This window comes from Scomber scombrus, chromosome 24 (genome assembly GCF_963691925.1).
Source record: "Scomber scombrus chromosome 24, fScoSco1.1, whole genome shotgun sequence".
Lineage (NCBI taxonomy): Eukaryota > Metazoa > Chordata > Actinopteri > Scombriformes > Scombridae > Scomber > Scomber scombrus.
Genome location: NC_084993.1, coordinates 7,623,090 through 7,638,943, shown reverse-complemented (window position 1 = coordinate 7,638,943; position 15,854 = coordinate 7,623,090). Strand labels below are relative to the sequence as shown.

General features: G+C 39.4%; 1 protein-coding gene across 2 annotated transcripts in view; it reads left to right on the top strand.

Annotated features, from left to right (window-relative positions):
• The window catches only part of ptgfrnb (prostaglandin F2 receptor inhibitor b), a 63,311-nt gene that overhangs the window by 31,761 nt on the left and 15,696 nt on the right, over positions 1-15,854 (top strand). Inside the window, exons 6-11 of one of the 2 annotated variants that reach the window (XM_062414409.1) lie at positions 865-1,011; positions 1,100-1,260; positions 1,517-1,637; positions 2,486-2,705; positions 2,800-2,987; positions 8,332-8,439. In XM_062414409.1, coding sequence (XP_062270393.1) covers positions 865-1,011; positions 1,100-1,260; positions 1,517-1,637; positions 2,486-2,705; positions 2,800-2,987; positions 8,332-8,439 — 945 coding nt within the window. Of the gene's footprint in view, positions 1-864; positions 1,012-1,099; positions 1,261-1,516; positions 1,638-2,485; positions 2,706-2,799; positions 2,988-8,331; positions 8,455-15,854 lie in introns of both variants that reach the window. The other variant, XM_062414408.1, reaches the window with a different exon arrangement.

The window sequence follows — 15,854 nt, the reverse complement described above, 5'->3', positions numbered from 1 at the left end:
AATTTCCTAAGATAGTGTTGCAGTTCAGGAAAAAGGAGACACATCCTGGATCATAAAGTACTGTACACTGTATTGTTCACTTGTATTTGATTTACTGTGTTGAGGTGTGGGGCAATATGTACAAAAGCTCCTTACAATCATTATGCATACTACAAAAAAGTGCCATAAGGATAGTAAACAAAGCAGGATATCTGCACACTAACAAGCTGTTTCTGAAGTCACCTGCTTTGAAGTTCATGGATCTGGTGAAATTTAAGACTGCACAAACAAAGCACGAAGCAAGAAATAATGTACTTCTTGGCAGCAAGTAAAAAAATGTTCTTTAGAGGAAAAAGTTAATTGGAAACAACATTGGCTTCGCACAAATCTTAAAAGTATGTGTTTCAATTTGTGTGATGACTATGGTCTTGGTTCAGGAATCAATGACCATACCTTACGTTTATAAAGCTGTTGTATTCTGCAGTGAGGTACAATACCTTGCCTTTCAGCAGCAGTTGTTGGGCTTCACAAAGGTTTTAGGTTGGGCTTTCGTCTCTTTCTTTAGGCCGCGTCTGTTTTTGTGGCGTGTTTTCTAGTACTGACAAGTGTGTCAGGGTTTCACATTCAGATGCTTTCTTGTCTCACCTCAGCTCCACCCTCTTTGTCCAAAGTAGGATTATGTTGCTTCAGTAGCTGTCAAAGATCGTGACAAGTGGTGAACACTAATACAAAGCTTCAAGATGACAGACGCTTAATGTTTTTGTAGTCTACGTATTGTAAAGAAGATGCACATATTGACCCACTAAAACCCAAATGACTTGAGTTGAGAATACTACACAATCTTAAATCAGTTTAAGTTTATTCTCTCTCACCTTTTCTCCACAGAACCGAGCTTCTCGCTGACCCTCGAGCCCATCCTGAGTCCCCAGATGACCGCTGAACCCACAGAGCTGGCTTGTCATGTGACCAACATCACGCACCTCCCCACTGGAGGCCGACTGGGCGTGACCTGGCAGCACACCACACTTCCTGGTACACTTACTTTAGTCATTAACATGTTCTTTAAAGACCAGAAAACTGTCGTACTGTATAGTGGTTTAATCTGTCCGATCACCTGCAGGTATAGGGGATGAACCTCAGGACTCGAATCCCATCGGTACCTTGGACGGCCAGGGGAACCTGTTGCCGGGGCCGACGTATTCTGATAGGCTGAAGAGCGGAGTGATGTCACTGAGCAGAGTTCAGCCCAACACATTCAAACTGCAATTTCTGCGCTCACAGGTAGCAACAAGGAAGATTTATTTTTTTGCTTAATCAGGAGTCATTTTAGAACAAGGTGTCATTTTTTAATTTAAGTTCAAGCAGTAGTTATACTTCAGTGTGAAACAGTCACTATTAGCAGCTCCAGTTTCTTGCTACAGGAGTTAAAAAAACATGAATTGAGCTTTAATTCTTACTCAAAATGGTCATTATATATAGATATAGATATAAGAACATAATAACGTTATGTTGATCACTTTTCTTTGTCTGTCTGTAGGAGATCGACATGGGCGAGTATGCTTGCACAGTGTCAGCGTGGACAATCAGCAGCCAGGGTGACATGGTGAAGACTGCCGAGTACGAGAGTTCGCCGCTGACTGTTCGATGGGATACCAAACGTATGAAAGCTTTATTTATCTGCCCTCCTGTCATCAATACTCATCTGCTCTAATGTACACTTTGTAACAACTTGATTGATTTTTAATCTGGATTTTTGGTTAGTAAGAATGAGTCTATCCTTGGATCTCAGGCTGTTCCCATGCTTGCATAGAGTAAAAAGTTTGTGATTAGCACTAAACAAACAATGATTTTTATTATCCATCAATCTCAAATAATTGCTGTGTCTGTAAATGATAGAAATGTTAGAAAGGAGTGAAAAATATCCGTTTGTAATTTCACAGAGTTTACGGTGAGGTCTTTAAATGCGTTGTTTTGTCCTATCAACAGGCCAACAGAAACTATCAAACTGTCACATTTGAGAAGCTGCAGGCTGTATCTTAACATTTATCTCCAGGGCGTATTGTGTAATGTAATTATGTATTTTGGGAAGAAATTCAGAAAAATTGAAACATTAACTCATGTTCATAATTTAAAAAAGCTGTGATATGCTGGCATCCAGTCATGAAGTCTGTTGAGTTTTATGAATAAGCTCCAGACATCACAGAAAAATCCCTCCATACAACAACAGACCTCTTGTTGTCTCCTCCTCTCTCTTATTCTCAAGACACACACACTTCCTCTCTATTTCAGTCCCACTCGCTGAACTTAGTGCCCTCAATTTAGCTAATTGAACCATGATGTAACTACATCTCTCTGTGCCTGTGTGAGTCTGCTTTGAATCAGAATAAGTTCATGGCGCTTATCTCTTTCTGTCGGGGATTTCCCTCCTCGCTCGCTCTGGCGGGCTCAATGATGTTCTTCTTGAAGTTGATTGAATGATTAATCGATCGATTGGCGGTCTTTCCAGGTCCATCTCTAAACGTGGTGGCCAAGCGCACCCGTGAAGCTTCAGTGGGTGGGGCTACCTTTGAGATGAACTGCACTGTATCCACTGAGAACCTCGGGGAGGCGGGCTACTCAGTGCTCATCCAATCACAAGACAATCTGGGGAGCACCACGAGAACCATCATGACCCTTAGCCCCGATAATGTTGTGCAACACGGAGGAGCCACGGACCCCAACAGGAGGTACATACCTGGTTACAAACACTCACACTCACTTTTTAATGCTGCACTGTCTTCATGATATTAAATATGCATCTCTCTCTGTCTGTTTACTCAGAGACAGTCTGGTTCTGGCTAAGTCTGGTCCAAAAGAGTTTCGGTTTCGACTGGCAGGCGTCCAGTTGTCTGATCGAGGTTTCTACTGGTGCGACATCACCGCATGGACAAAACAGCAGCCGGGGCAAGCATGGACCAAAGCCACCAGCTCCGAGTCTAACAAAGTCAGGATCGACTTTCAAGAAAATGGTGAGTACACGAGTGTGTTTGGTGTTCATCTGTCCACACTGACTGTCAAAAGTGTTTTAGTAAGTCGTAAAAAATGAAAACTTGTTAGGGAGCTGGATTCGCCAGATCATGACATCACGAGTTTCCTCTGAGGATTCTTGCATGATCTCAGTAATCCAGCTGCCTCGCAAGGTAAGACATCAATAGACAGTGATAGATGGTTTATCCAATCACGTGCCAAGTAGTTTGTGAACGTATCTACTCTTTTCAAAACTGTTTCCAAGGATGACTTCTCAGATGGCTCTATGTAACAAACCATCTGCTGCTTTAGGTTAGTAATGATTGGCCAGTCACTTAAATGGATAATAAAGTTATATTTCCAACACTTAGATGGGCGTGACATTTCCCCAAAACCCATAAGACTGCATAAATAACATTTGGAGAGACAAACTATAAGTCCCACAGAGCATTGCTTTAAAAAGACATCAAATCAGTGAGCTTCAACAAGTTATTCTGCACTTCTAAGTGATGTAAAATAAGACAATATATTCCAAACTGTATACTCCAACCAACCACTCAAACCATACACTCCCCTGTTGTTGTTTTATATAAACAGATGAATATCCAAAATCTTTACGAACATAAAGTGGTATGTGTTTGATATTGAAATATAGAAGAACATAATGTGACATATAGTTCGCCCACCCCTTTGAATAATGATGTGATGAAGTAAAATGTTGACATTTTTTGGACCAAGGTTTGTAAAACAGCTGGAATCAATTCACTTTTGAAATTTGCATCAATTCTGAGTCAGTTCAGCATATAACATAGTGTCATATTTTATTACTGTTTTCAAAGCTGAAGCATTGTGAACACGCAACAGCATTTCATGCCTCTGGCTGTTTGATGTGATTGAAGTGGCTCATGGGTACTGTAGTCAGAGTAAGTAAATGTTATTCTTAGAAATAAGTTGAAACATGTCTAACATGCAAACATATAACTATAGCTAATTGATTTAAATAATTCTCACTTGTAAATTTAGAGTGAAAGCGGCTCTTTGTGCTTGTGTAATAACATTTCCTGAAAGCAGGCTGTGTATTCGGAGCACAAAGAGAAGATTAAACACTGTCGTAAGAGTCATCATTAATTTAAACAACATTCAATCACTTATTCATTTTCATAACAGTTTGAACAAATACCACAGTATAAATCTCCTCCTTGCAATTATCCTGGAAATCCTGGAGTAGTGTCTATTAATAGATAAATGTATGCGCTTCTGTTCTGTACATTTCTACACACACATCCTCCACCCACACAGTGTTAATGACAACCAACACAAAGTGTGAAAATAAAGATACACACACACCTTTAAGCCCTTTTGACGCCCACCACTGCCACTGGCCTACTTAACTTTTCTTTGATCTGACTGGGAAGTGTGAGAAGGGAGGAGGAACAGAAACAGTAGCGTCAGAAAGGAAACCGAGGAAGACGAGGGAGGCGACAGTGAGGAAGAGAAGGGAGGTGGTGGTGAAGTGGACCGAGGAGGAGAGGAAAGTGGGAAGGATGACAGGGGCAAAGGGTGAAGGGGAGAGAGGGAAGGAGAATAGCGGAAGGGTGGAAAATGGTGAGTAAAGAAAAGGTGGAGGTATAGGGAGAGGAGGAGGTGACGATGCTTCCTGCATGGAAGAGTAACTAAGCAAAACGGTAGAGGAAAGAAAAGGAAGAGTAGATAAGTTTTTAAAAAATGTCAGGATAAAAACAGATGATCAAGTGTTGAGTTTTTAGTATTGAGTTTATTCCAGAATTCAGGGCCAAAAACAGCGAAGGCAAATAAAGATTGGCACACATGTATTAGTGATAGCGTCGTCCAATAAGTGACCAGAGCTTACACTACAGAAATGCCAAAAAATATGTTTTTTGCAAATGTGTTTTTAGTTGGAGTCGTGTCTGTTATCATAAAACATTGTTGGACATGGCTTGCTGGCGTCAGATAGACAGAAACAAAACCAGTAAATGCAGGCTTTATTCAGTAGTTAGTTCAGTACAGAATTATTATAAGCAGAATTGTTTGAATGATAGACTTGTTGCTTATCTCCAAAGAATAAAGTCTCATTCCGATGTGTATGACATATGAGCAGAGTTTGACACTAGAAAGCTGTTTTCACACTCATATGTGTGATGTGAAAAGTAGAAACCTGCAGTGCACAAACACTGAGAACGGACTTGACGGTGAAGTAGGAGTGAATGTACTTGGTTAATTCATTGGTAGCCTCTAAACACTGTGGAGTAATGTGCCTCGCCCACTTTGTTAATCATCCTTTTGTAGCAGATGGATGCAGCATTTTTGAAATCACCTGAAAGAAGTTTGAAAGAAAAGGCTATGGGAGCAAAGAGACGATGCAGTAAAACAGAAAGATGAGGGCAAAGCAGAGAGAAAAGATGAAGAAAAAAATAGCTAGACTGAAGAATATCTTGTTGTATCTTTCTCTGGGGAGGACAGGAGCCCTTGAGCATTACTTCCACTTTCTGTTTCTCTCTCAATTGCCATTTTTCCTCCCCCGTTCTCTCCACCATCCTTTCACTCTCTCACCCCAACTGTCTCCCTCTACCTCTCTCGCCCCTCCCTCCCTCTCTCTCTGGGACATCTTCAAAGTGAAGCCCTTTGGCCAATCAGCCAGCTGCAGAGATCTGCACCGCTGCTTCTCCTTTTCTTTCTCTGCTTGTGTGTTAGGGTGTGTGTGTGTGTGTGTGTAATCTTTCAAGTATGTGCGTCCAAGTCGAACATTTTGAGTTGACCCCACACAGGGCACATACCCTCCCACCCCCCTCCCCCCCACGCACACACGCACATGCATGAACACACTGACAGTGTTCAAGCTTCAAAATGAGCAGTTTTTCAAGAATCTCTTATTCTTGCCTTTGGGGACGGAAGGTTCCAGCTGTATCTTAAATGTTTCAGACGTGTTGTGGTCTTTCTGCCTGTACAGGGATCTTCTATGAGGATCTATATGGGGATGTGAAGTCTCACCAGCACATTCACTGTTAAATAATTCAGCGTTTTATGTGATTTTGTAGACCGATGGCAACATAAATATGAAGTGGCGGCAGGAGAAACATGTCATCTTTTGACTAGAGTAAGGCCAATATATTGATCTCAAAGGGTGGGAATATTTCTGATGGTATGTGTCATGATCACAATATTATTATATTATATATTATTTTAAAAAGTTAACTGCAAGAAGTTTGGTAAAGTCTTGCACTGTGTTGGTTGGTCGGCTTATATTTGAAGGCGTGTCAGCTAGTCACAAAACACCCCACCTGTTGTCTTGCAAAGCTAATTATTAAGTTATTAAATCCAAAATGCAGTCAAGTTCTGTCAGCATTAAATTATTAACAGTGTATAAAAGTCAAGTTGAGTATCATTGAGAATTGTTTCAGCATCATGGAAGCTAAGAATGTTTCTTTACACATCCCTGAAGAGTTAGCAGTGTCCTCTTTCTAAAGTTGGGTTTAAACTTTTGTTTAAAAGCACAAATTCTGTATTTTTACACCCTGGGTCCCATTTCCATATTCTACATCTACAGCATTATTCCTTTAAGTTATTATGACTTTAATCTCACTGCTGAGATCTGGAGACAAAGTGACTGTAAAGTCCATAGTTCTAATCTAAAGCAGCAATAATGCATTGATTAATCAGTAGAAAATGAATTGGCAACAAAAATGTACAGATGAATCAATAATGAAAATATCTGTTGCTGCCATAGTTTAATCATATAATATACAGTATAGAGGCTAGCTCTCATTTGGAAGTAAGAATAAAGATGCAGGTATGACATAAATGGTATTAAATCATGCTGTATTGTCTGGTTTGACCCACTGTTGTTACCATAGTTGTTTGGGGTGCGTTCCCTTTTTGTAATCACTCTTAAATAAATGGTTTACATCATTTGGCTAAACTTCAGACTTGTTTGAAACCGTTTGACATTCTCAGATCTCAGCACTGAAATTAGCGGGTAAATATTATAACCGGTAACCAAACATACTGTAAGATTCATGCTGTAAATAAAAGAAGGTTATTTAAAGAGCGAAACTACCTCAAAAGCTTTTCCGTCTTGACGGCAGTGAAATTGATGACATGCCAAAACAAGTTATCAACACTGAAGACATTATTTTGTAGAGCGGAAGACGAATAGTTTAAAACGATTGTCACCCAGACATAATGTCTCAAACATCCCAAAGTTTGGATTGAGGGAGGATGTTCACAGCATCACAGTAAACATGGTCCCCATATGGCAACAGCTGAAAAACACAGCTAGTACAGAGCACATTTTAGAGAAAACACACTTTAAGCATACATAAAAAAATCATAATGAAACACCAGTTTTGTAGAAGATTTGAGACTGGATCCTCTGAACTATTTCTTGAATGTTCCTGTTAGACTTTAGAAAGGACTGACTGACTCTCTTTGAGCTTCTCCAGGGCCAAGACTCAAAAGCATATTTCATCTCTGCTGTTTATGCAACCAGAGTGCATGTATTATACAGGGCTTTGTTTGCACATGACAGCACGGGTAAAGCAGTATCTTGGATGTTGTTGGAGACGGTCTGAAACTATCCACACTGACCGCAGCTACACTCACTTTAAGTAACTTTTACACACTTGAACACACCAACTTGATCTCGTGAGTTTATTTATAAGAGTTTAAATGTTTAACAGTCAGCCTCACTAGTATTGTGGTTTAAAGATGGCAGTTGGAGACTGATTGATTGATGGACAGACGCATCAAAACTTGAGTTCAGAGCAAAATAATACAAGTAATGGCGGATTGAAATGACATTAGATCAGGATAATTCCCACTGTTATAAACCCCTCAAAAGTTGCTTCTTGTCTAACACCTCAGTGAAAATGTGACACCTAAATGTGACACTTCAGATATTTTGTTGGGTTTTGTTGAAGATCTAAAATCTTCAATATGACAGCATTAACATTTTAAAACCAGTCTTGCATATGCATTTTATATGAATATGTTGTCATTTGTTTAGGTTTAATTACTCTGAAATCAATGTTTTGCTTTTTAACTACGCCACAGCTGTTTCTTCCTTGTTGATTTCAGTGTCTCAGAGAAATCTCAGCCTGTGACTTTAAAGTGGTATTTACCATCTGAAAGCAGAGCTCTATTTTCTCCCAGGAAACTCAAATCTTCCTCGGGGACGTGAATGGAGAATTATAGTACGTGTAGGTTTAAAAACAGTCTGTGTTTAAATGAATCCTTTTGATCTTAGCTGGGCTTCTGTGATGTTTGCCGTCTATGTCAAATGTTTTTTTTTGGATAAAGCTTGTTTGAGCTGTATTGTTGCTGTTGCAGGCCCGTCCTTCGCCATCGACATCCAATCAGACTCCAGCACTGTTTATCCGTGGCAGACGGCCAAGATGAAGTGTTCGCTCAGCGTCTCTGGATCTTCACCAAAAACTGGTACAACACACTCGGGTACATCACACTCACTGCTAAATGTTTCCTCGCATACACTCATAGTTCACTATCAGATTCTGTTTCTCTATTGTGTTGCTATTTTCTTTTATACACACACACACACGTCATAAACAGCCATATCTCTCTTTCACAAACACTTTGTACCTCTGTGGCGTTCTTCACCTGCCAACCTGTCAACAGCACTGCTAATACGAATGATGCATTTCAAATTGTTGAACAGATCAAACAGACCCACTTTCATTTAAACTTTCAACACACACTCATAAAGAGCAGCGAATTCTTACACTATCTTGTATGGGTGTGTGCTTGAAGCTTGAAATACAGGTTACTGTATTATGCAATGTTTAATTTAACTGTTTGCTTTCACATCCATAATTAGCTTGTATAATAAGATCTACTGAGCTTTTAATCAGATTAATCCAGACGTAAGGTAAACAGAAAAAGAAATCAATACAGCATCATGTCATAAGACAATTTTAGGTTTATTTTGGACAAAAATAAAACAAATGTAGTGAGGTTGTTGGTCTAATGCTGTGATCCACTGCAACAAACTGTGTGTGTTTTACATTGCCCTTATTTGGCTGTGGATATTCTTGGTTCCCAGGAATAATTATTCATGTTTGTGTCCTCCTGTCCTTTCCTCTTGCAACATCAGCATGTACATTTTCCACTGGTGGAAAAAGAAGTGGAAAAGTAGCAATATTACTAAAACCTTAATTGTTAACTGTTAATCTGAAAGTAATAAGTATGCCTGTAATATAAAAGAAGTGGAGTAAAAATAACAGTGTTTCCCTCAAAAATAAAATAAATTGGAAAACATTCAAGTTCATCAAAATTACACTCTAGTTGAATAAATGTATTAAATTCCCCACAGATAAGAAATGCTGTTCAAATAAATTAATTATTAGCAGTGTAACCTCCACCACTTCTTTCTTCTTTGGCAACCATCTGCAGTGTAACCGCCACTTATCCCCTCCTCACTCCATTCATCTATTTCTCCTTCAGTCTCAACCTATCTTATCTTTCCCCCCTCACTCTAAACATGCATCCATCTTTTCTATCCTCCCTCCTCTTCCTCATCACACCATGCTATTTAACTTAAACACATCGCATGACGTCATGCATCGCTCAGCGCCTCCCTCGACCCATCTGTCACAATCTCTTCCTCTGTAACGTCTTACTTTCATCGTCCAACATGTGTTTTTATATTAAATCCTCATAGTGAGCAGATAAAAGACATTACAGGCCTCCTTAGTCAGCACTTGTGTGTGTGTGTGTGCTTTGGAAATGATTGTGCACCTCTGCAAACACAAGCAGAGGAATAGCATGTCCTGTAGTGTTTGTACATATGTGAACATGTTTCTTTGCACCTGTGTCCTTAAAGGAATGTGTGTGTGTGTGTGTGTGTGTGTGTGTGTGTGTGTGTGTGTGTGTGTGTGTGTGTGTGTGTGTGTGTGTGTGTGTGTGTGTGTGTGTGTGTGTGTGTGTGTGTGTGTGTGTGTGTGTGTGTGTGTGTGTGTGTGTGTGTGTGTGTGTGTGTGTGTGTGTGTGTGTGTGTGTGTGTGTGTGATGTATGGGGCCATAAACACACATGTTCACTCACACACAGCTGCACCATGGACAGAAGATCCCCTACCCCAGCATCACAGCTGATAGGGAAGTTACATATGGATGTTTACTATGGGAAGGAAGGAGGAAGGAAAGGAAAATAAATAAATATACTCTATTATTATTATTATTATTATTATTATTATTGTTGGCAGTAGACATGTAATAGTGAATATAGTGTTTTTATAAGTTGTGTCAGTAAAGGGAGGTTATGGAATTAAATGGTACATTTTCCACCTTACACCTTTTTCAGCCAAGTAGTCCATGATCTGTGAACCAGAGGAACTAAACTAGGAGCTAAAAGTGCATTCTTATTTACAGGGACAGTCTCATAATCTAGTTATGTCTGTAACCCCTATACAATGTAGGTAAAAGGTAAATACAACTTTAATTGTGCTGCTCAAAGCATTAAAAGCGTACTGTACCAATGAGCAGTTTTCATTGGGGACTACTTTCTACTTAAAGTCCCTATTAAGTGTCCCCAGTAAAGTCTGTTGATCACCCATAGTGACAGGGACATTGTGTTTGTAAAAACATGATGCTGTTGAAAATTTTATTTGTAATTAAAAAAAATTTCAGTGGTGGCAGTACAAGTTCCTCAAAAATCTACATGAGACTGAAACTAAATGTGTGGTAAAATAGCGCTAGAGGCGAGACATATTTTGTGGGTGTAGTGAGTGAATGAACCTGTTTCATAAATGGTAGGTGTTTGTATTATTCCAGCCTCTTCATCAGGCTACTTACAGTCACTGTGACTCACGTTGCTCCATGTGTGTGTGTGTGTGTGTGTGTGTGTGTGTGTGTGTGTGTGTGTGTGTGTGTGTGTGTGTGTGTGTGTGTGTGTGTGTGTGTGTGTGTGTGTGTGTGTGTGTGTGTGTGTGTGTGTGTGTGTGTGTGTGTGTGTGTGTGTGTGTGTGTGTGTGTGTGTGTGTGTGTGTGTTCAGGTTTCAAGGTAACTAACTGGTCTGAGTGTGTGTGTGTGTGATCAGGTAACTAACTGGTCTGAATTTCGGGAACACACTCTGACAAATCATTTGTCACTTGACAACATGTTTGTGAGTTTGGGACGAAGAGGAACACTTGTTGACGTCGCATTGAATTACTAATGAAGACTGTTGGTAGCCTGTGGAGAAGATGGACATGCCTGCCTCCTGTCCTGAATCTCAGTAGAGCATCTGGTTCCAATTGGCATGCTGTTGAAAGTCTTGTGAGAAATACTTACAAAATGTGTTCCACACAATACCTGATAGGCTTTTACAAATTGCCATGGTACATCCTTGATAATAGCAGTATAAACCAAGGAAACAAAGGTCTACTTTCCCCCAGAAAAAAACAAAAAGGTCTAACAGTTCATTTAAAAAAATAAGGGACTGTTAATAAGAATTACATGATTTCTGTATTTCACAGGGGTTTACAGATGAAATAGACTCCCTCTTGCTCTTGTTTACCCTAACACAATAGATTAGAGTACTGCTGTAGTTTTACTCCAAAGAACACTAAAGTCTTTCACCTCCTTCTGTGGGTGTGTGTTTGTGGCTTGAAATGCTGGTTAGTTATTGTGTGGTAGATGATAATAGCAATGAGTGACATGTTTATTTTCCTTTCACATCTAAAATAAGTTTATAATATCAGATTTGTGTTTAATTCACCCAGATACAAAAACAAAAGGATAACAGGGAGACAAAAAATCATTACAGCATTATGTCAGAATGCAATTTTTGGCTCATTATTCTTATAAATATAAGGGAAAAGTCTGGTGTTATTCTACATTTTTCTTAATGTCAATAACTCCAATGAATATACAAAAAAACAACAATGTGTCTGTCTCTCTAAACTCTCCAATTTCCCATCCCTGTCTATGACCCTAATCTGATTGATTTAAAATGTCTCACAAATATAGTTTCAGTTTAAAAAAAGGCTCAGTAGTTTCCTTAAACAGCTGGGCATGTAGCTTTTAGCAAATGTTACTCAAAGAGGAATACATACTGCATATATGAGGGACTATTTTCAGTTGTGGATTAATACACATATAGTTTGTTTATGAGTATTTACTGCAGCAGGACAGTGTGTGTGGGATTGACTCAAAAATGACAGTGTCCATGTTCATGTAATGAAGTCACATGTCAACTATTGCAATAGTGCAGCTCATAGATTTGTTTTAGATTGTTTTCAGACAACAGTCAAGGTCTATGGCCCAGAGGAATAAGGTATATCATATACAGAAAATTCATTGTTGATTTTGGTCTTTGCCAAAAATTAAATATAGAATATCACCAGCCTTATCCTTTTATAAATATGTTTTTTTTCACATACCTAGACATAAACACACCATTGTCTTACTGTAGATATTGCTAATGCTAATCATGTTATAGAGTTCCACTAGCTACAGTTTTGCTAAAAAGTGTAACTTGTGCTCCCAGTCCTAACCGTACATGAACACCCAGTTCATAAAGCCTTTAAGTGACATCAGAGAGAGAGATAGAGAGAGAGAGAGGGGCTGGGTTACTTCAGGCTAAGAAAGTGACCCACAGTGTCACGAGTGTCAATTAGCAGAACTGCTATCGAGTGACATGTATCAACAAAGGTGTGGCACTTTCGTCAGCTAAGTTTGGCCAACAGCCAAACCTTTACTTCCTCAGGTGTACAAGTAAAATTGTTTCATAGGGCGTGACAGAATGCTCTGGTGCTCATTTCACAGGTAAATACAGTCATTCCACTTGTGTAATATTATCTGTGTCATATACAGCTCTCAAAGATTTGTGTGTGTATGTGTGTACGCACGCTTAAACAAATTGTTTGTTAATTAGTTACTACCTCACCTGTGTAGCTCATTGTTCTGACACAATATGATCAGGAAATTACTGGAAGGGTTGAGCAACTGTGTGTGTGTGTGTGTGTGTGTGTGTGTGTGTGTGTGTGTGTGTGTGTGTGTGTGTGTGTGTGTGTGTGTGTGTGTGTGTGTGTGTGTGTGTGTGTGTGTGTGTGTGTGTGTGTGTGTGTGTGTGTGTGTGTGTGTGTGTGTGTGTGTGTGTGTGTGTGTGTGTGTGTGTGTGTGCGCAGTACATTCCTCGGAGATGGCAGAGAACGGCTCTCCTGTTGCGGCTTGTCTGTATAATGGGCCTGAAGAAAGACTCACACACACAAAGTACCCCTCACACTTTGGTCTGGAACAAGATAACAATGTCACCTACAGTTCATAAAGCTATAAACTTTGGTCTTGATATTCACAGTCCTCATAGGAATGATTTTAGTGACCCATTGCCAAAGCTTTCCTCTTGACACACACTAGTAGATTATTTACCCAAGACCAATGACTATGACTGTGAAACTATGATTCATGAACTCCTGATATCTTGGTTATCCTGGCCACTGTGAGACCAAAACGTCATCTCCAACACGATGTTCAGTCATCGTAAGTCAACATAGTTAGGATAACACACCGGTTTTTCTGAGCATGACGGAAACTCTATCTAATCTAATGAGGATCGGATGTTAATACTCCTAAGAGTGTGTTTCCATACTCATTAGACAAGCTTTTCCCTATGCTCGGATGTAAAAGCAACCACCACATACTTTTATATCATAATCTAACAAGTATTGTCATGAAACATTTGAGCAATTTTATGCCTTTTTGCCTTTTTTAGAACCGATAAATCATTATTATGTTCTTCATTCTCTCCAGCACTTGCTTTTTGTTTGGTTTCATGAACATTGCAGCCACCAGGAGCTTCTTTTACGACTTTAGACTTAAATTCATGTTAATGTCTAAGTCGCAAAATGGCATTAGAGGTATTCACAAATCCCAAACAGACCATGGAAAAGCCTACCCAAACCATGCATAAATACATTTTTTTGAAAAGCCGACCTGATCCTAAAGGGATTTCAGGAGAATAAGGCATGACCTTGGGTTATCCTCGGGTCTGTAAACATAAGATGGTATGTTTACAGACCCGAGGATAATTAAACCCAATCCAAATAGCAGTTGACCCAATTTGACCCAAACGGAGAGCAGCAGCAGTATGATGCTACGCCAGCAGCGGCTCAAAAAGAGCATCAATACATGTAGTTTTTCTGAGATAATTATAACACACCACCTGATCAGAGCTGATGGAGTTCACTTTGATCCACTCTTGTAATATACTGATATTAATATACTGTAGTTTGAACACAGCTCAACTCAGGTCCCAGGACTAGTTTGGGGTATAACAGTCCATGTGTTGGCCCATGAGGAGATTCAGCTATTATTGGTGGGCATCTCTTGACAGACAGATTTAACTACAAGGCAACAATATTTCCATTAGTGATGACTGGATATGTCATCAGAGTTAAATTTAAAGCTGTTATCCTGATCAAACAAGAGAACCATCCTCTGTGATGTATGATTAACAAATTAATTAACACGTGTGGGAAGAATTTCTTTTAATTATCGATACTATTTGAGCTAACGGTAGACACGTAGGCATGATGCATGGATGAGTCTCCGTCTTTTTGACTCTGTGTTGCTATTTTTCTTTGATGTGTTATCTCAGCGTGCTGCTGCATGCAGACACACAGCATTCATTACCACTGGAATGACTGGCATGTTATTCCTGTCATGGATGTGTGTGTGTGTGTTTGCGAGATACTGCATACTTGTCCTCAAATCAGCGGTGTCGAGATTACATCACCATTAGAGATATTTTTCTCCCCGTTTTGAACTGCCACTGCCGCTGAAATGGTGACAGTTTGGGTCTTTTCAACATATCGTTGTTTTTTACTGCTCTGAAATTCTTTTGTTAAAGTAACTGCATACCACTCTGTTCCTCCTGGGGAAAAAAATCAAGCTTTGTACATCAGTGGTTCACAGACAGACACATACTGTCTTTTTTCAGCCTCCAAAGAAGGCATCAGGCTTATAAAAAATGTGAGAAATCAAGCTCGATTTGAGATAATATGATTCAGATTCACTGTAGAAAAAACAAATGGTGCTAAACTCAACCAGTGATCATGTTAATGCACATTAAAAAATACACGCTGTATTTACAAAAACACACTGTTCTCAAATACCTTTATAAGTATATTGTGTGTGATGTAAATTAGGAATTTAGTTATTTTTTGCCATAGAAAGGATTTCATTTATATGTAGAGTAGTTGACAAAATCTCTAAATGAATGGTAGCTAAACTGATACAGGCAGTTTGTAGGCGCACATAGACGCAGACAAGTGCTCAAAACCTGCAGGCATTTTCCCCAGAATAAAGGAGAATTGGCGAGAATTACTGGTAAATTCTGTCATTTCAATTCCCAAAATGTAATCCTACTTTTACTGAACTGTCCTCTGCCACAAATATATCAAGTTTCCCCTATTTTTCAGAGAATGACAGCTGGTAAAAAAAACAAAACAGTTTTGGTTCTGAGTAAAACATTAGTCCTAGTATTTTTGATTGTCAGATGTATTTACGGCACACTTGTTTGGTGTCAGTGCTCTAATTAATCTCATCCCCAGAAGAAAAAGCTCTGATAAACAAACTCGACACTAACTGAACAGCATCAGCGGGCAAAGATTAGACTAGCAGGTGAACATTGTGAAGTATTTAGCAGCTTAAGTCAGAAATTTCTCAAAAACAGAGCACAGAGAGAGAGCTATTGGACAGAAACACGACTCCAGATGAAGGCTAAAGTCTGCCCTTTTTTTTAGGATGTGAAATAGACTGAACAGTTGGCTAACACATTCGCTGTAACAAGTTTATACGGTCATAATATGGAAATGTTGTGTTTGGCTTGTTCCACTGCACCCAAGCGGCTAAGGAA